Source organism: Hyaena hyaena, unplaced genomic scaffold, assembly GCF_003009895.1.
Source record: "Hyaena hyaena isolate Hyena2069 unplaced genomic scaffold, ASM300989v1 scaffold_1573, whole genome shotgun sequence".
Lineage (NCBI taxonomy): Eukaryota > Metazoa > Chordata > Mammalia > Carnivora > Hyaenidae > Hyaena > Hyaena hyaena.
In genome coordinates, this window is record NW_024082210.1 from 235,554 (window position 1) to 257,551 (window position 21,998).

At 37.8% G+C, this 21,998-nt stretch overlaps 1 protein-coding gene across 1 annotated transcript in view; it reads right to left on the bottom strand.

The window, feature by feature from the left end:
- Nucleotides 1-21,998, bottom strand: part of LOC120226054 (hedgehog interacting protein) — an 89,673-nt gene that overhangs the window by 59,681 nt on the left and 7,994 nt on the right. Inside the window, exons 3-4 of the mRNA XM_039224248.1 lie at nt 16,851-17,007; nt 15,954-16,155 (exon numbers count right to left, since the gene is read on the bottom strand). Of these exons, the coding sequence (XP_039080179.1) occupies nt 15,954-16,155; nt 16,851-17,007 (359 nt within the window). The remainder of the gene's footprint in view (nt 1-15,953; nt 16,156-16,850; nt 17,008-21,998) is intronic.

Sequence of the window (21,998 nt, forward strand, 5' to 3'; positions counted from 1 at the left end):
GATAATTCAACTGTACATTATCATCCCAAAAAGCACAATAAAACCTTTCTCATGATGGAAACAACAGAAAAGTTGACAAGACTTGTTTCCAATAACTAAATGTTTTGTGAAACATTAAGTGAATTCTGATGCAATATTGTCATTCATCTTTAATAGCTCCTATAAATTTTCAAGTGCCACAGTAAACTCAAGTTAGCAAAATTATGGGATTAAACTTTCTACAGTGTTTTCCAAATGTCACCCAAGGCAGTCGTAATTTGACTATGAATCCGTTTTGAACTCATTTATATTTCAACTCATTAAATGTTTGGTATTTAAAATTAAACTGTAACGAATTATAGAAAGGGAAAAATTAAACTAGAAATCAAAAGCTTACTGGCATGCTTCATCTGGAAGTTTAACAACAAATGTGTGGCTAATGCTATCTTATGGGCACAAGAAAGGTCTCACTTTTCATATGATATCCAACAATGTGACTAAATGCCTCCCAGAAATTTAGAATTAGAAATGCAAAGGTTAGATAAAGTTAAAGGTCATCCCTACAGGCAAGAGGGGGCCAGCTCCCTACCAAGTTTCTAGCAGACCTGCTTCCCTAGGGCACATCATAAAAGTAATTTACTGACAACTCACCTTACCAGGGGTCAATGGGGGCCTCAAGTCTTCTGGAATTCACTTTTAAGAAGCATGATTCAGTGGGGACAACTATTGGCCCTAAAGTATTTATGCCGAGAACAAATGTCTGTCAGAATTAAATTCTTTGTGTGTGGTGGTTTCAGACTTAAAAAAAAGATGTGTGGCCTGATGAAAAGCACATATATTCTATTCACCGAATTAAATCTTAGAATGAATACTGGTTAATTGATTTATTAGGTTTAAAAAAAATATTCCAGAAGTCCAAATAGACAACACAGCCTAATAAAGTGGAGAATGCATTTACCAAGTTAGTTAAATTATTTTCAATCTTTTCCAGTCCAGTTTTGTCTTATGCTGGAGGCAAAAAAATGCATTCACGTTATTTCAAAGAAAAAGAAAAATGTCATTTAAACCAAGCCAAGAAAGTTGACTTACTTGAAAATTTTTGCAAGAAAATTGATTTCCTGATTAAAACAAATCTCCTGCTTTTCATGTTTTTGATAGTGTTGACATGAAATATTTGGTTTAATATTAGGTTGGGATGGCTTTTCCACATTTAAAAAAATTACTTAAGGTTAAAAGTGTGCACTGGACAAAATTAAAGCAGATTATCTGACACTGTGTGTGGGATACAGCTCTAATCTTTACAGTGCATGGAAACGAAGCTGGTACTTTCAATTGCACAGCACACATCTCAGTAATAACAGGGGATGAGGCATACAATTTCAAGGAACACCCACAATGAAAATTATTCTTTCCAAACAGAGAATTGTTTTGGAATAAGTTAGGTTAATTGGCACCATGGGATTTCTCTCAAAGAAACACAGAGCCCTGAAATCCTTACAAGTGCAAGTAAAATGATCAAGCATTACCCTCTTTCCCTTTTCAATTTCTCACATCTAGTCTATTCTATCCACCACTAAATTAACTTTTGTAGTTTCACAGGCAGGTAGAAAAGGAGATCTTTTTTTTTTTTTTTCCCCAGCTGAATTTATAGCCCCAAAGACTGGTTAGTTAAATGAGGTTTAGTTGCCATCCACAAAGAAGAAATTCACTGAGTATATCTGGGAATATTCTACTTGAGAGTGAATTTTGGTTACTTTACAAGTAAGGCCATTATTTTATCATTTAAATGGTTAGAAATTCCTTCCAACAACATTTGCATATCCTTCTTATTAGAGGTCCACAGTTTTGTATTCTGTCATCACATTAATCCTCTCTGACTTCAAGACGACTGGATTTGGCCTCTTGTATGCTAAATCCAAGTGTAATTACCTTTTACTTTTTTTTTTTTTTTTAATGTTTACTGATTTTCTGGGGCGGGGAGAGGCACAGAAAGAGGGAGACACAGAATTCAAAGCAGGCTCCAGGTTGAGCTGTCAGCACAGAGCCCGACATGGGGCCGTGAGATCATGACCTGAGCTGAAGTCTGATGCTCAACCAACTGAGTCACCCAGGTGCCCATAAGTGTAATTATCCTTAAAAAAAATAATCATCTGACTCTTTTTCTAGACTTAAGTTTGCATTTCCCAAAGAGGTTTGTGTGTGTGCACCTGCACACACATAGTCTTCAGTTGTGGTTACTATTTTCAGGAATTATCATTTACAGCTGGCATAGAGTGAGCCCTCTTCTTTATATCATCACAATTAATATTTTCCTATAATTTAGGACCTTTCACTGGAACCCACTGAATGCCCTATGTTGTTAATGTACTGAGTTTGAAATTGGTATTTTAAAACTATGGGAAAGAAGGGGCACGTGGGTGGCTCAGTCAGTTAAGCGTCCAACTTGGGCTCAGGTCATGATCTCATGGTTCATGGGTTCGAGCTCTGCATAGGGCTCTGTGCTGACAGCTAGCTCAGAGCCTGGAGCCTGTCTTTGGATTCTGTGTCTCCCTCTCTCTCTGACCCTCCCCTGCTGACATGTCTCTCTCTCTCCCTCAAAACTAAATAAAACATTAAAAAAATAAAACTATGGGAAGGAAGTTAAATTCAGTAAACATCATGTGTAAACATGCTTATATTAAGTAGGATAAGTGTCTAAATATTCCTACAAGTTTTGACCCACCAGAGGTTGGAAATGAAAGGAACTCAGTCATTATTGATTCTCTCATTTATAGGTGAAAAACTGAAGCTTGAGCGGTCAATGACTGGCCCATGAGACAAGGCATATTCACAGGAGAGCTGGTGCCAGAAGTCAGTATTCTATATCCCTGCTTTCTCTCTTGTCCTTCCTAGTCTACACTCAACAAGGCTGCTATTGATATTGTTTAAACAGATTAAGTCCGATCATGCCACTCTTCTGTTCAAAAAAAAAATCTTCCAATGAGTCCCTATTTCTCTCGGAGTAAAAGCCAAAGACCCTAGAATGTGTGAGAGACTGCATTAAATGATGCACACTTCCTGCCCCCATCAACACACAGATGCCCAATTCTGTGACTCATCTCCTAGATCTACTTTTCTCTTTCTCTACTCAGCTCCAGAGTGGTCTCCTCCACAGCCCACTTCAAGGTCATAATATATCTTCACCTTCAGACTTGAAGGTTTGAAAACTTACCAGCCGTTAACCCTATGCACTAAAGACACTGTTCTGCCATTATTATTTGAAACCTGAAGTCTCGCTTCATGCTGAGTTATGCAGCTTTTAAAACTTTAATTGGAGCGATGGTGACTATACAGAAAGGTGAGGGCACTTACTGGTCAGCGTGGTAAGGTGTTCAGTAAGCTCTGTATTGGCAGGCACTGATGGAGTTACTGCATCAGGACGAAGAAATTAAAAAAAAAAAAAAAAAAAGCAGAATAAGGCAAAGTTAGCCTCACACTCCCTGAGCCTGGGCAAGCATGAAGCTCCTAGTGCCTGCATGAAGCAGTCACGCCGACTGCTTCTCTTTACCATAATTCCCTTAGAAAAACTTGGAGACTTGCACTGCTTTCTATTTCACAGAATTTGGAGCTAGTAAGGACTCAAGGTATCATTTAGCCTAGTCCTCTGACTTCAAAGATGAGGACACAGAGATCCTCGAAGGTCAAGCAGACTATTCCAAGTCACACAACCACTGGCAAAACTGGTACCCTTGTCTCGGCAGTGGATGAGTGTTATGGCCACGCAGTGACTAGTTCTCACACATACCCAAGTGAGGTGGGATAGAACAGGAATGTAACACATTAGGGATCAAAGGTGTTGAAAATTGATGCTGTCGCCAAAGGTTTTACTTGGGGTAGTGCCTCTAATGATTATTTACAAGAGAAGAAGCTCATCTAATCAGTCATGTCCAAAAGTTTTGTTTTGTTTTTGTTTTTCTGCAGAAGTTTTATTATGTATTGACATTTAATCAAAGTCCAAATCTTAAAACAGACAGACAGACAAACACACACACACACACACACACACACACTCATACACAAGCTTCCTTGGACAAGGAGACTTTCACTGTCTTTATGTTGCAATTAAAGAGCTATACCAGCTATTGTGTAAATCTTTTTGGAGCTAGCCACATTACTGCAAGTCACAAAATCCTAACTAAGATCAGCCCCAGGTGAGACTCTGGGTATAAATACGTTATTAATGTCATGGGGTCAATCTGACCTTCCAAACCCCTGGAGATTTAAACAGAAGTTTTAATGGTGATTAAAAGTGAGAAAAACCACAGAGCACTGGATAGGAGAGAGAATGAGCTATAGGGCTTTTTCAACCTCGGGTCACACAGTTGAATCCAGTCTAAGGTATAACTTAGGACAGATGTTCAATGACCTGCATGTGGAGGGAAGTCATTTCAAGTTTTGTTTCACCTTCTTCTGAACAGGTGTGTTCACATTTATTCAACAAATATGCTTGAACTGTGAAAGTCTCATCATCAATTTTTTTCATAGAAAGCCTAAGATTTAATGGGAATTAAATTTGGTTATCTCTTCATCCTTTTTAGAATAGTGCTTTCCTAACTTTTTGCTAACCTCAAGAGTCCTGTCTTTTCTTCTCTTTTTAAGGAATTTTTTTGAACAGTTTCAAATTGTTGGCTAAGGATTCTGAGAACAGATGTGTTTCCCCTATCTAGAAATAGCCTGAGGACATATGTAATTTTATTTAAGTTTTCAATTCATTTGGATCAAAGTTGCTTTAGGATAAGAGGCTGGTTTAGAAACAACTTATTAAAATTAAAAAATAAAGAATTTAGCTTCTCTTAGAGAGAAAGTTGGAATATTTGATATTTGGATATTTGAAAGGAATACTTTTTCTCAAGTATTTTGTAACAATATATAAACTTAATATCCTTTGTCATAATGTTTCATTTTTATATTAGCTTCAGTTTATTGGGTTCAGTTCACATCAGATTATATAATTTCAATTGCTAGCAATGATGTAATTAATTAAATTAATTGATGTTCTCTTTTCCTACATATATGTATGTATGATAGAGTAATTAGCACATATTTTATCTTCAATAACTGGTTTTTTTACAGGACTTCTGTGATTTGAAATTTAGGCCTGTGGAATTACAGATTATTTTATTTGTTTAAAAATTTTATTTATAAATTCTAAAAATTTAAATTTTTTTTTAATTTTTGGAGAGAGAGAGAGTGCACAAGGAAGAGAGGCAGAGGGAGAGAGTCTTAAGCAGGTTCCACACTCAGTGCAGAGCTCAAGGCAGGGGTTGATCCCACATCTCTGGGATCATGATGTGAGCCTAAATTAAGAGTTGGATACTCAACTGATTGAACCACCCATGTGCTCCTACACATTATTTAAAAATGAGTGAATGGATGAATAAAATTAAATTGTATATGTCATGCCCAGATAGAGTAAAATGGAAATTTATTAGCTAAAGAATTCAAATTTTACCTCCCTTTTGATGGTAATTCCTGAGAGCTGCTGTGACAAAATGTGTTGTCACTTGGCATCACAAAGTCATGCTGGGATACGAAATTAGATGATTTAGAAAAAGATTTTCTCAAGCTGTTCTCATTATAATACATTACAGAGTGGCCTTGATAAACAGCACTTTTGTTTTCTTTTTTTTTTTTTAATTTTTAAATGTTTGTTTATTTTTGAGTGAGAGAGCGCGCATGATCAGGGAAGGGGCAGACAGAGAGGGAGACACAGAATCGGAAGCAGGCTCCAGGCTCTGAGCTGTCAGCACAGAGACCTACACGGAGGTCAAACTCTCAAACCTGCGAGATCATAACCTGAGCCAAAGTCAGACACTCAACCAACTGATCCACCTGGGCACCCCAGGACTTTACTTTTCAAAGCATATTTTGATTGCAAAGTCCAAAGCTGATTTTTATCTAGGCAGTGATCTGGTTTTTAAAAACACTTTACATATGTCCTCAGTTCTGGCCACCTTGACGTTATGATAGTTCAACATAATCAGACTTTATAGACTTAAAAATAACTAAAGGTCAGCTGATGAATACTACCAAGAAATAAACTAAAATGTATTGTAGTAATTGATAACATATTTATTGGATATTATTATATATTACATAAATAAATCCATCTATATATTTATTATATAAATCCAAAATCAAAGAAGTCTGTTAAAAAGCAAAATGCTACATAAACAAGAGAGAGCTAGCTGAAGTCATTACATTTTTATATTCCTGCACCTGATCCCTAGTACATTTCACTGATGTTTGTGGTTGTTTTTGTTTAACTTTGAAATTTTCCTTTAAAGTTCTCTCTTCCCTAACTTCATGGTATGTTTTACTGATCTGCTTTTCTTTCTTTCTTTTTTAAAAAATGGTTATTTATGGGGCGCCTGGGTGGCTTAGCCGGTTAAGCGTCCGACTTTCGCTTAGGTCATGATCCCGCGGTTCGTGGGTTCGAGCCCCGCGTCAGGCTCTGTGCTGACTGCTAGCTCAGAGCCTGGAGCCTGTTTCAGTCTGTGACTCCTTCTCTCTCTGACCCTCCCCTGCTCACGCTGTCTCTCTCTCTCTCTCTCCTAGAAATAAATAAAACATTAAAAAAAATTTAAAAAAAATGGTTATTTATTTATTTTGAGAGAGACAGCCCAAGTGGGAAAGGGACAGAGAGACAGAGAGGGACAGAGAGAATCTCAAGCAGGCTCTACGCTCAGCATGGAGCCTGACGTGGGGCTTAGTCCCAGGACCATGAGATCATGACATGAGGTGAAATCAAGAGTCAGACACTTAACCAACAGAGCTGCCCAGGTGCCCCTGATATGCTTTTCAAAAACAAAACAAAACTTTGTTGAGTAATATACTTTCTGTATTATGACATTACATGTTAACTTCATAGCGGCTTTGCCCAACTGCTTCCCTTCCAAATCCTGAGATTCTACATCTTGCTTTGAGTAATAGTTGCTAGTGGGCAAAAATATGTGCCTTCTTAGTTTTCAGTCCCAGTATATTTCCTTTGCAAATCCTACAATTTATTAACTCTATGGCAGATTGACACAAACTATGTTCCAAAATAAACACAGAAAAAGACCTTCATTACTATAATATCCAGGCTGAGAAAAACTACTATGAAAACAAGGAAATTCTGGTGAAAGGTTGCTGCTGTCCGCATGGGTCGGCTGCTTTGTGCTTAGCCATCCTTAGGCATGAGCCCTGAGGAACTCTAGAACTGGGGAGTTTTGCATCATGAGGTAGGTAGCAATGCCATTTACACCTACTATCAAGAGGCAATGCTGTAAAAAAATGAAGGTATGGTCTTTCTGTAGTAACACACTTAAATAAAAATACAGTCTGTTTATCTTTTTAAGTTAAAGAAAACTCACACACACACATCAATACAACTTTGTTTCCAAGGGACTGCCACATGATTTTGGGTGCAAATGCTAATGCTATCACAGAATTTCCATAAATTATCATTCAATCCCAAATGAAGGGGGCTGTTAAATACCAGGGAGCATAGTTACTTCAGTGGCCCCTGGAGCTTGTGAGTCATTTGGGGGGACTGGTCATGTTTTCCCTCCTTCCCCTCCTTTTCAAGTTAGTAAGATAAGAGCTAATACTTACAAAGTATTTCAGATTCATGTGAGATTGTGCATATAAAGTGTTAGGTGCAACCTTTTATCTCTGTTCTACAGATGAAGAAACTAAGACTAGAAAGATTTGCCCAAGGCCAAACAATCAGCATATGGTGTGGACTCAGTGACTGGAACCCACATTTGTGTGCTTGACGCTAGATCTCGGCTGTCCGCCTCCTCACTGTCCTGACAGCCGACTGGAGCACTACTGAGTGCCTGTCACCAATCTCTGTTTCTTGAATGCACTTCTCAGTCCTTCCTCCAGCGCAGCCAGCTGACCAAAGGCACAGAGTAGGAGAGTGCTGGGTGGGGTTGAGAGCGTGGCATCAGTTAGCTGCTTTGGAAATCAGGCTCTGGTGCTGGCTAGCTGTGCTATCCTGGGCAGTATACCTAACTTCTGGGCCTCAGACTCTTTGTGTGTGCAGTGGGATACTAATACGTGCCTCACAGAGTTACGCCAGGATTACAGAGGTAATCTCGGTCATGGCTTAGCACAGGAAGCGCTTGAAAAAATGGTGGTTATGATGAGTTAGAATGCAGATTGCAGTATACTTGTTAACGCAGCTGGCTTGAGGACTGTAGTTTTGGGAAAGAAACGCTACTGAATGTCTCTAAAAGGAAGTGCAATGCTACTTTCTACCATTTACGGATAGTTTGGGGATGCCTGCTCTTTCCTTTCATTAGATAATGCAGCTACTGGAAAGCAATCACAGGTGTTATCAACAATAGTTCTTCTTTCTTGTCTTTCTAGGCAGATATAGTGAGGTGGCGGCAGCCACGATCACACAGATGCTTTTTAAAAGTGGCAGACACCTTCTCTGGGGTCCAGATTTCTTAGTTTTTCACTTGTTTTAATGATTACCACAGACTTCTGAGATTTATAGGCTCTATTTCCTCTGCCCTTCAAGTCTTAGATAAATATAAAGACATTAATGTAAAAACTTTCCTCACCTCAGCTGTGACTTATGGGATCTAAAATGTAGGAGAAGGCAGGCCTTTCTCTGCTCAACTGGAGGGACATTACATCTGCCACTTCAGTTTCTGCTTCAGTAAAAAACATGATGCATGATGGAAAATAATTTATAGATTAAACTGGCTTACACAGGCATGTACCATATATATACTCATTTATATTTATTAAAATGTTTTATCAATAGTAATGCAAATGCCAAAATAAAGAAATAAGAACACCAGAAATGAAAACTAACTTAACCAAACAAAAAATTACACTGAGATAATTTCACATTACCAAGGGAATTTTTGCTTTACATAAAATAATTTCTCTGTGGACATTCCAAGTGGATTTGAGATGAGATTAAACTTATAGAAAAATTAAAAACATTTTTCACAGAGTACACGGCATTTTGATGTAAAGTGTCAGCGACACTCAATAAAAAGTAAGAGAGTTGGTTTAATATATCATTAATTACAACTTTGATATAAAAAAATAACTGAGGACTTAAATTTTACTTGCAATCTACATTTTGTTTACATTTTAACTTAATGGTTTGGAACCAGAATGTTACAGGTCAAAAAAAGGAAGGCATTTAAAAGTTTTTGTTTGGAGGAGGACTAATTAGTTAACTAATGAACGACTTTCAGAATGAAGTTATCTAATGGTTATTTCCACCACTACAGCAATTCTCTTTTAATGCAGTAATTTGGCCAAACACTTTAAATATTAAGTATCAAATGCTTTTAAATTTTGCATATATACAAAAACATTTTAGGATGGTGATTTCTATTGTAATATTTACCAAATATATTTTGTAGATTTCTTTCAAAGGAACACATGCTTCCTTCCAACCTAGAGTATGCTTGAAAGCAGACTTCTAATGATTTTCTGAGGAAGTATCTGACACACGGTCCAATCAGAGCCACATGCATTCGTGTGCATGCTATGTTTCCACTACACTTTGGAGAAATAAACTGCTTCTCACGTCTGCTCTCACTTATTTCACTCGAGCAAAAACATACTAACATTCCATGGGCTGCATGCAACAACATAGCAAGCTAAAGGCAGAGGAAAACATGAAAGGTTAGGTCTCGGACAACCTTCCAAGAAGCAGGACATCAGCCCCGATGGATTGACGAGCACTTGGATTTCATTAAACTTTCGATGCTCATAATTATGCGTGTGATTTACAAGCATGTGAAATCAGAGGCTGCCCCAGTGGGGCTTGCCCCGGCACACCCTGTGTCCTCCTCCACATGCTCCTATAGCTCCCGGGCGCCCGGGCCACTGTCTCTCAAGAGTCCCACCTCAATGGGCTCAGTCACCCGGACAATCAGCAGCTTTCAGCCTTATGTCCTCTCCTCCCCTGGTAAAAGGATTGCTTCGAAAAGCATCTTTTGAAATGAGGATCCAAGTAGATAGAGAGGGACAGGAGTCCAGTCACACTTGTTCCAGTGACAGACAAGTCTTTCGGCTTTGTCTGCTGCACGCTGCAAGCCAAAAGGGCTGCTGTGGGTGTGAGCCCCTCCGTCTTCTGGCCGCTCATGAGAACTGAGTGGCAGAGAAAGCTGCGTGTTAGTTTCCTTGAGGGGCCACCCTGTAGGTAACAGGTGCAGGCTTGTCCTTACTGCACACACACAAAGCTAAGGCTGACTTTCAGATCCTTGGAAGTCAGGAGAAGTTTGGTAAAATGACACTAGACTAACTTGCAGTGTCATTTTTACAAGGGTTTACAGATATAAAAGCAAATTACAGATTTTAGGAACAGGAATGATAATGTTTTGCCAATTAGTTGAATTCCAGAGTCCAAAAGGAACAAAAAACAGGAAGAATTTTAATGGGTATAACAATTGTTCAAATAGAATTATTGAGATTTTAAATATTATTTTTCAAAACTTCAAGAATCTTACATGGCACAAAAATTAACTGCTCTCTTCACTCAAAGTAGACAGGTAATATGTACAGGCCAATTAAGTGACAAGAAGTCCAGGATAAATGACTACCAGTATTCAACCATTTGTTCCCAGTGGTCATTTCAGTAATAGCACTTGGCCATAATCTGGCAGAGAAAATGTGTCTCATTCAATGTGTAACTGACCCACGGGTTTGGTTCAGTCTAGATCAGTAGCTCTCAAATTGGCTACATATTGAAATTGCTTGGGAAAGCTTTAAACATATTCATGCCTAGGTCCCAATCCCAGACAGTGTGATTTAATTTGGGCAGCAGAAATTTTGAAAGGTTTCTAAGGCAATTATGCTGGGCAGCCATTCTTGAGAAGCACAGGTTTGTCAGTCCCAAAGACTTCAGGGAGATGAAGTTGGTTCTGACACTTGCCAGATCTGATTCAGAATTCAGATAGAAGCTCAGTTTACAGATTTCACACTAGCAGTATATATTTTTTTAATGTTTATTTATTTTTGAGAGAGAGAGAGATAGAGACAGAGCACAAGTTGGGGAGGGGCAAAGAGAGAAGGAGACAGAGAAACCAAAGCAGGCTTCAGGCTCTGAGCTGTCAGTACAGAGCCCAATGTGGGGCTTGAACCCACGAATGATGAGGTCATGACCCCAGGAGCTGACTGAGCCACCCAGCCACCCCTCACACTACCAGTATCTTAAAGAAATTTTTACCCAGGGAGATAGAGGGTATAATTTTTTAAACTTCTTCCTTGAGAATAAAAACAACAACAACCAATGCATGTACACACATATACACATCCACAAATGATGATTTTAAAGACTGCTCACCAGCTGAACACTTGGGTCATTCTTCAGTGTAAGTGTTAGTGGTTAGCTTCTATAGTGCACTATAACCAAAACGCAATCAAATCACTACATACTTTTAAAACATTTTTCTGGGGCCCCTAGGTGGCTCAGTCAGTTAAGTGTCCAACTTCAGCTCAGGTCATGGTCTTTCAGTCTGTGAGTTCGAGCCCCACATCGGTCTCTGTGTTGACAGCTCAGAATCTTGAGCCTGCTTTGGATTCTGTGTCTCCCTCTCTCTCTGCCCCACCCCTGCTCATACTCCGTCTGTCTCTTTCTCTCTCTCAAAAATAAATAAACATTAAAAAAGTTTTAAACATTTTTCTGACTCACTCTTTACTTGGCAACTTCACAAAACATCTAGGATTTGAGCTGTTGTGAATAGAATCATCTTTTTCCAAATGAAATGATAGTTTCAATTCATATGGCACAGAACTTATTCCATTAATCCAACTCCACAATTTACTTCCTATAGCAAAAATAAGTCATGTTGTTAGCTTGTGTTTTGCATTTTTGCATTTAACTTTGGTTTGGTGAGACATAGACAATTATGCATACTGAAATCTCCTGCAATATATGCAGCACAATATGGGTTTTTAAAAATAAGATACCGTATTTTTAGCTTCAGACAAGACCATTTAGGGAAAAGTTGGCTAAGTTCCCTAGATGACTGTCTATGTTGATGACACTTCTGTGAAGTAGAATCAGAGCTGGTGGGGTGCCTGGGTGGCTCAGTCAGTTGAGCGTCCAACTTCGGCTCAGGTCATGGTCTTGCACTCTGTGACTTCAAGCCCCACATCAGGCTCTGTGCTGACAGCTCAGAGCCTGGAGCCTGCTTCAGATTCTGTGTTTCTGTGTCTCTCTCTTTCTCTGCCCCTTCCCTGCTCAGTCTGTCTCTCTCTCTCAAAAATAAATAAGCATTAAAAAATTAAAAAAAAAAAAAAAAGAATCAGAGCTAGCAAAAGGTTTGAGGAAATCAACCAAGTGCAGTTCCTTGCCACAAAACAGGTGAGTCCTTTACCAGGTGATAGAGATGTGTCTATTCTTAACTGACCATTAGCAGGAAAGGAATTCCAGATTCCCCTCTAGCAAGCCCTAGTTTTTAGAAACTCTTATAATCAGAAATTCCTGTTTATGTTTGATTTAATATACTCAAACTGGGGTGTAAATAAATCCCCTCAATTACCACCATGGGGGGATCTTCACTGTGGTTTGTCTTGTTTTCATTTCAAACATAGGAAGTTTGGGGTTGGTATACGTTATTAATTTCTGCGATCTGAGTATTACAATCAATACCTTTGTCCGTTAATAAAGCTTTATGGCCTCTCTTAGAATTTTAAAACTGAAAGAACAGAGAAATGATATACATAGTAATTTATGAACATTCTATTTATGTTATCTATATAAAATGATTGTTGACAAACTCAGAATACTGCCACGAACACACTAACCATTCATATATCAAGAAGCCTGAAAAAACTACTGTGAAATAGTTTGAAAATGTTCTTACTTCAGAAGACTCTGAGGGGCATATCACAAAAACCAGTGTGTGACCAATTCATGAATGTGTTGGCATCTGCCCTATCATACCAGCAACAGCCTCTTCTAATACTTCCAACTCATGACTTGTGATGGAAGTTTCATGAAGCCTAAGATAAAGGAGAAATGTAGGGGCGCCTGGGTGGCTCAGTCGGTTAAGTGTCCGACTTCGGCTCGGGTCATGATGTCAAGGTTGGCGGGTTCGAGCCCCGCGTCGGGCTCTGTGCTGACAGCTAGCTCAGAGCCTGGAGCCTGTGTTCGAATTCTGTGTCTCCTTCTCTCTCTCTGACCCTCCCCTGCTCATACACATATACACCCTCTCTCTCTCTCTCAAAAATAAACAAAAGATAATTAAAAAAAAAAAAAAAAAAGGAGAGATGTAGTGTCACCCACCTGAGGTACACAAGGCTGTGGTCTTGTTACTGGCTACACAGTACACACTCAAATATCCAAGTGATAGATTCCTATCGCTGACATCACTAGTGCCAAACTCCAAAGAAATTCAAATATTGCACTTTAAAACATGTCGTATTGTGTATTCTACAAATGTAGAATAATGGATCTTGAAGTTCGTATTTAAGCCCTAAAAGCCCTGGAACTATCCAAGAAAGAAGACTCAAGAACTTCTGCAGAATTTCCAGAGGCCCGCAGAACACAGACAGTACAGGCTCACAGCACTGTCAAAACCTGGCTCATACAATTTTGTTTCATGATAAAATGTCTCAACGTCGGAGAAGATAAACTTTCATTCATTACCCCAATGAGAGGGCACAAACTGAAACAGAGGCGCTCTGAAGGAACCCTAATTAAGAGGCAGTCATTCTTTTAGGCAGTTCAAGTAGAAAGGAGAATATCGGTTCTTTACTTCTTACAACAAAATTGAGCCCATTTCTTACACCTGCATTTTACCATACATTATCTTTTTAATACCAACATTTGTATTCAAATAACGATTAAAAGCTATATGTTATTTTTTTTTAAAAATGTTTATTTTTGAGAGAGACAGAAAACACATATTGAGTGGGGGAGGGGCAGAGAGAGAGGGAGACAAAGGATCTGAAGTGGGTCTTGCACTGACAACATGGAGCCCGATGTGGGGCTTGAACTCATGAACTATGAAATCATGACCTAAGCCAAAGTCAGATACTTAACCAACAGGTGCCCCTAGATGTCATTCTTTCAAATACTTGAAATTATATTCTAAAGCCACTGACGAGGAGTATTATGATTTATGTCCCTCATCTCAGTAATGCTCTATGAATGGACATTAAGGAAGTCATTCATGAGCAGGGTAATAATACATATAAGAATGATAAAGCACATTATTTACAATAAAATGGAAATACGGGAGTCACTCTAAATGCTTCATAATTAGGAAGTGGAATACCCAGAGGAGATAAAAACTAGGTTTTTGAGAAAAGTTTTCAAATTTGGTAACATACTCATGATATATTGTTGTCAAAAAAAAGAAGGTTAAAAAGATGTATGTATGGTTTGATTTCAATTTTATTTTAAAGCTTCTTTGGAAAAAAGCTGCAAGGAAGCATGTTTTTGTGTGTTTCCACATTTATTAATATCAACCTGTATTACCTTTGCAGTCAGGATAAGTTCATCTAATTTTAACATAAAAGCTGGAAGTATATCAAAACGTAAGTAGTAATTCTTTAAGTGATGAGATTATAGATGATGATTTTTAAAATGTATTCCCCAATTTTTTCTTTCATAGAGAGTATGTTAAACTTCCATAGTAAGAAAACTAAACTGCTAGTGAGTAATGTATTTGCCGCTGTATCTTAATTCTTGGCTCTTTTAGGTACCACTGGCAGTGAATTATCAGAACACATTTCAAAAAGTATTTATTGAAGTCTTATGTGCAAAACACAAATGCTTCATTTTAAAAGACTTTTGATAATTTACTGTGAATTTTAATGAAAACTTTTATTGGAAGAAAGTTGAAACTACTGAGTTAAACAGATTTTCCAAATGATCTGTGTGTTGCTGCTGAAGTGCTTTTCTTTAAAGGATCAAAAGTACCATAAGGCACTTCTTTCATGCAGGATGTCCTGGTGACACTGACAACACACACTTGAAACGGGGTGGTGTCAGCAATGTGGCAATCCCTGTATTCTAACGGAATCGCTCCAATTATTTAAATGGTAAATAACAAATTGGTATAAGGGATATTCCTATATTTTTTCTGTTTCTTTTGGTTTTGATGTTCTTGCCTTTGAAAAGAGCTCAACAAAGCAAGGAGGAGTTTATTTCTATATGAATAGAAGAGTATAAATCCTCCCTTAATTTCTTTCCCCAGGTAAAACATGAAAAAGACAACCAGTTCTTCCCAAATCATACTGTTACTTTGTTTCAATCTAACTTAGTCATGAACTGTTGAATGTGCCTCGATTTTAAAATGCCACAATTTCCTTTATAGCTTAGTACTGCCAATATTATAGCATGTTACACTCTTGTAAAACAAACTTGACAATAATTTTATTTATATGCCACTAGATTATTTAACATTAGGATTCAATCGGAGAAATGAGAAAGAAGGCAATATGGATTTATGTAATATAAAGATGGCTACTTACAGATTAAAACATTTGACTTACCTGTAAAAACATTGTACAAGGAAGGCACAGTATAAGGAGCATTTTTTTATGATACAGACTCAAAAACAGACGCAGGAAAAGAATGGTTTGCTATTGCCAAAATAACCAAAAGACCTCTTTGTTTCTACTAGCAAATGCTGATACACAATTCTACATATTATGCCTGTCAAACAACATTTAAACAGGTACTTTATAAAACCAAGACTTAGTTTAAGTGTGTAAATTACATAGGGAAAGCATGTCAAGATATCAATCTCATTGCACTGCTTAATAGTCACCAAATAACATTAAAAATTTAATGTCACTGTCCCAATTCAGTTGCCATAATTATTGTTCCCTTCTGTTGTCTTATTTTCTCCTTAAATATTCTTTCTTTTTATTACAAGTACCTCCGGTGAGAATGATAACACTAAAATAAAATTAACATAGCCAGAGCAAAGATAAATAAAATTTAAAAAGCCAACCTTTATTCCACTTTGAACAAGTTTGTGAATGTCCAAATAAGGCTCCTTGAAAATTTCTCCTTCAGGGGTAAGTATCTTCACGTAACCTTCTTTCTCCAGAATGAAGAGTCGGTGCGAGCCATCCCCACTATGCAGGGCACCAACAGGCTGCCGCAGCCCACTCACCACCTCCTGGATACAGAAGCAGTTGTGTTTGTGCTTTCTAAACAAATTAAAGAAAACCAGTAAGCTTTTCTTGAGGTGAAGGAGGCAAAGGATGCACTTAACATCCTTTCCAAAACATATTTCCTCTAGGCATCAATAGTTTTGAGAATCAGAAGGTGCTGTTAACCCAAAAGTCACGGTAGGATTCTTTTAAATTGCTTTCAGTGGAACACAGCCTTCTACCAGAAAGTCAAAGAGAGGATCAACACAAAATTTCAGAAGTTCATTATCTTATCTTTCAGTGACTGTAATTAAAATTAGCTTTACTCACAATAATTAAGCCTTACAGAAAGACCCTCAGAGGGAAGGTTCTAAGATCTATTTAGAAAACTCAGATTTGCTAATAATAATTGTGCTGAATAGTTCCATAAGCTAACAACAAGCATAAAGTTCAAGTTTGAAACTATAATCATGAAATTCACAGGAATCATAGAGAAGCCAAACTCACAATAATAAAAGATAAAAAGTCTAAGTATTAAAAGCATTTAAGTGAGTGTGATACGAGCGAAGCAAACTACACAAAAGAAAGAAAAAGCATCTGGAGGATAGAGCTCCTGGAATCAAGCACAAAAAACAGTTGATTCACTAATAAAACCACCAGATTTGTCAGTTGGTATTTTGCTTTGGTTTCTGTTTTTTTTGTGTGTGTTTTTTTTTTTTTTTTAAGATTAAAGAGCATTTATCTTTATGAACCTGCTGATCTCTTCCACTTTGTCATATTCTTCCATCTGGTCCAAGTAGTTAGATGCTGGTCCTCTGATTTGTTTTCTTGGAAAATCTGGAAAGCATAACCCACCATCTTTTCTTGCATAGTAAAAGCAAAACTCATCAGCAGTAGTTTGGAGGAAACCTTTAAAGAAATGCAAAAAGACTCATTAGAGATATTTAGTGTCACAGTAAAAACATTCTATATGAAAGATACAGTAGAGGAAAAATATTTTTTAGAAAGTATACAAATATTCTAGGAAAATAATAAAAGGAAAGAAAACGATTTTTTTGCTTGGGATTTTCATTTTCTTAAAACAAAATTTAAGAATTTCAGTTAAAATGAAATAATATTATACTGGCAATATTAAAAGACTCATTTGAAATACACATAATACAAATCTAACAGTAATCTTGTTATTGCTATTGACTCTGTTTCTAAGATTCTACGGTGCAAATGTTGTAAGTTTATCTGATCACTATTCAGCATTTTCCCCCGTATAGTAAAAATAACTTATTAAGAAGAACAAATTAGAATGAAGGAAGAGATAGGCTATTAGGTGCTGATTTGGGTCATTTTACAATTCTTTTTGCACTGTCACTCACATATGCTTAAATAATAAATCTAATGAATATCACAAGGTCCTTATATGCTATAATAAGTGACTGGCTTGCAGCAATTGTGCTAAGAACAGAGCCTCCATTTTCAAATATGTAGATGCCTCTTTCCTACATCTCACTTATAGAAAATAATGATCATTTTGCGAAACAAAACTATATTTAAAACATCCCTTCGATCTTCTCAACCAGAAAGGTAGTATACCACCCCTCACTGAAAAAATAAAGGATAACAAGCTGAAACAGAAATGCAAAATTCACTTACTTAAGGAGATCTGAAGGAAAGATGTTTTCTCTTTTCTTACATATTGAGAATTTTTATCAAATAAAACCAGCTATACTTGACTAAAAAAGAAGGACTTTATGACAAAAAAGAATTTTGACATCACTGTCACAATTTGAATGATCAAGCACTGGCTTTTTGGGGGATAGGGCATATTAATAAGATTCACTTCCAAATCCTAATGATTTTTGCTCTCAGGATATGATATGGCTACCAGAATCGACCTTATATGATGTCCTTACTTCCTGCTCTCTGGTGTCATAGCTTTTTGCATAATGTTTTGATTTTTTATCTAAGAAATTAGATTACTGTACACCTATCAGCTTTGTGATAAAGGTACCATGTAACTTAGCTGATGTTTAGAAGTTATACAATGGATCCAGGTTTGCAAGGATTTCTAAGAACAAGAATTGGGGACAACCAAGTGAGACTTATCAATGAAACATGAAAGGGTAAAATTTTATTTTCTGTGCCCTTGACCTAGGTCCTCTCAAATCAAAAACTAATCTTAGAATTCTGAGGATCTTGATGTACATTTTGACCTAACTTTTAGATAAAATGTATCACCTTTCCATTTCTGAGACAGACTCCTCAAGGCCAATATTTGATTAGGCTAGTAGGAAACATCTTCTTGGAAACCAGGCAAGTGAGAGCAGATGTCCTTGAGAGAAAGAGGGAGGGACTGAATGGAGGCATGGCAGCTGGAAAGGGTGTTCCATGGGAGGGGCAAGGCAGCTGGAAGGAAGTTACCTTTCTTTGAAAAACTCAGGGATTAGAAATTGGGGAGAGGAATGAAGACTGCATAGCATTTCCTCTTCTTCAGCAATTCACTGTTTACAAAAGATAACTTTTCTCCTCCATCCTTTTCTGGCTAAGAATATACTTGAAAACTGCCCAGTAATGTTGAATAATCATGTTTGAGGTAAAAAGAAGAGAAGGAAAACTGAGTTGTTAAATCAAACCTTTTGCAGTTTTGGGCTAGATCTTTTTTTGGACACACACACACACACACACACACACACATACATACACACAAACACAGCTCCCATCAGGCAGCAACATTTCCATGCCAATAGTCATACTATGTATATATTTATAATTGAAGATGAAAATGAGAAATTTTGTTTCAACATGAAGTATGCCTGCAGGATCACCAAAAAAAATTTCAAAGTGCAAGGGAGAAGGAATTTCAAATTTGCTTAAAAAAATTTTTTTTTTAATATTTTTATTTATTTCTAGGAGAGAGAGAGAGAGACAGCATGAGCAGGGGAGGGTCAGAGAGAGAGGGAGACACAGACTCTGAAATAGGCTCCAGGCTCTGAGCTGGCAGTCAGCACAGAGCCCGACGTGGGGCTCGAACCCACGAACCGCGAGATCATGACCTAAGCGAAAGTCGGATATTTAACCGACTAAACCACCCAGGCGCCCCTAAAAAATTTTTTTAATGTTTTATTTATTTCTGAGAGAGAGACAGAGAGAGAGAGAGAGAGAGAGAGAGAGAGAGAGAGACAGCATGAGCAGGGGAGGATCAGAGAGAGAGGGAGATAGAGAACCTGAAACAGGCTCCAGGCTCAGAGCTGGCAGTCAGCACAGAGCCCGACCCGGGGCTCGAACCCACTAACTGTGAGACCATGAACTGAGCCAAAGTCGGATACTTAACCAACTGAGCCACCCAGGAGCCCCTCAAATTTGCTTTTTTTTAAAAAAAACTATCTGTATTTCATCATTACAGTCTGCAAACCAATACCATCTCAAGGAGAAATTAACAAACAATGCTGATGACTGATTCCATTTTACAAGGAGTTATTAGCTGGGGACAAACATGTGGAAGGGAGGAAACATTTTCAGATAGAACAGACAAAGATTAATAAGTATAGATTCATAAACTCTATGGTTCCAGAGGTACTATGTTCTCTTACCAAATTAAAAAGAGAACAAAAAACAAAACTGGAATTCACAATGAATTACTCCTAGCTTTTTATAGACTCTCAGCATACTGAATAAGTATGAAAGAGGGAGTCAACTCAAAAGACTTTTACATAAAAATATGGGCATTTTCTTATAATTACAAACATCTAACATTTTCATTAATACTTTACCTTCAATGATCTGATTTTGTGGACAGTGATGAATAAGATATATTTTGCTGTGAAGAGCTAAAAGGGACCTGGTTTCAGGACACTGGGCTTACATTTACTGCCAGGGAAGATATAATTTACCAAATGGTACCCTTCTATTTGGAACAATACCCCGAAGAGCATTTTACTGCAGATGGGTGTTTAGTTCAGTCTGGATCATCATAGTTTGATCAAGTCTACTAATGATGGAAGTACACGGATTATTCCAGCAACTTTATTTTTTTAAACTTCTGATAATTTATTAAATATCTGAGACCTGTAACCTTTGTCCTGGAGCACGATGAATCCAGTCCCACTATACCACAAGTACCCCATAACAGACTGATGTAAACAAATATTCTCTGTGGGGTATTCTCAGCTCTAGCTTTTCTCTCAGCATGTATGCCAGTGAAAAGTTATTTTCCTCCTTATATATGCTGTTCATCAAATAAAGAAATGAAACAAAACCCATTGAGTGTAAGGCTTGCACTTTCTAATAGAGGTAGTGGGTTTTGATGTATCTATCCATTCAGTCTGGCTTGCTCTCCTAGGGAAGACACATGTGTAAGATATCTCACTGGGGGCAGGACTGACTATGGACTAGAGAGACTCAGTGGAATCAAACCCTTGACCTTGGCCTCATTAGCAGCAGGATTAAACCAATCAAACTAATTGTATACTGACAGTTCACACTAAATAACCTACAGCTGAAGAGATGGCCATCTAAGAGGGATAAAAAGTCTATCATGATACTCGTGATAACAAGTATAAAGGATGAACAAGGCAATGGCTGTTCTTCTCTACACTTCCCACAGAGTGCACTATGCCATCACTGAGCAAACAGCAAAGCATCTTCTTTGCTCATCACAGTGCAGCAGGAGAAAAGACCTGTGACGCTGACCAAAGAGCTCCTGTGTGCGGGGTTTTTTAAATGCATTTTTGTTATTTTTAGAAGTTTTAAGAATTTACTTCGCTAGGTCAATTCACAGCTGGTGAATATTATGATTCATAAAACACTAGTATATCCGCCCCATGTTAGCTTTTCCCATTTTTGGAAAATAGGCAGACCATGAATGTTTCTGAATTAAAGTTTTTAAAAAGTTTCTTTCCGATGTGCATGTATTCCAAAGTGACAGGTGGTGCTCTCTCAAAGTCATGAAGGTGAAGCAGAGGGATAGATCAATTTATGTATTTATTTCTTTACGTACTGGGCAATGGGAGGGAAATGAAGGCGTCTCGGAGATTATTTTTCCTCTCTCTCAACCTCTGTCAGTATTTGCCTTAGTGCTGTATTTTTACATTTTTGATTTGCAGAAAGATGAGGCTGTTCATGAGAATAGACAAATATACTGACTTCTTACAAGGAAGAGTCACAAAGTAGCTGTTTTTCACAATTTTGAACTCCAGAGAAAAGATAAACCATGTCATGAAGTAGAACTGAGAAGGTGAAAATATTAAAAATTTGTCTTGAGAGCAATTTCTGAAAGATAATTATCCTGGAATAGTAAAGAGCCTTCCGTGCTGGAGCGAGGGCTGAGGCGAGGATTACCATCTTACCTGCCATACTTCAGAAAATGGTCAACTGTGTGTCAAGGATCAGTCTGGCTAACAAACTGATTAACATAAATTAACACAAAGAGTGTGTTGTTATAACGCACTTTGGGGACAAGTATTTAGGATGATTACTAGCATTTGACGGATGCAGGAGAAGCCCCCGCCTCTTGCTGCTAGCGCCTTTGGCCTGTCCCTGGAAAGCACCCTTGCTGCCCTCTCTACCATGGGAGGAGAGCTTTCATCTGGTTATCTTTCAAGGCAGCCTGGGTGGCCACCAAAAGCACTTGACATCTTGATGCACTTCAGCAGTTTTACATATATACAAACTTTGTAGAAAAATAAATTTGTCATTCGTCACCACATATGTTGATCTGGGGAGCGAGGTGCTTGCAGTTCTGGCTCCTGCGCTATTCGCTACACTCTCTCTTCTGCTGGATATTGCTTTTTGTTGTTTGTTTAGGAAGCTAAAATAACTTCACATAGATGGAGACCTTCTGGGTGAGCCCTTAAATCCAGCATAGTTGTATTTATCTCGGGCAGATAAAGGCAGAGGAAAATGTTAAG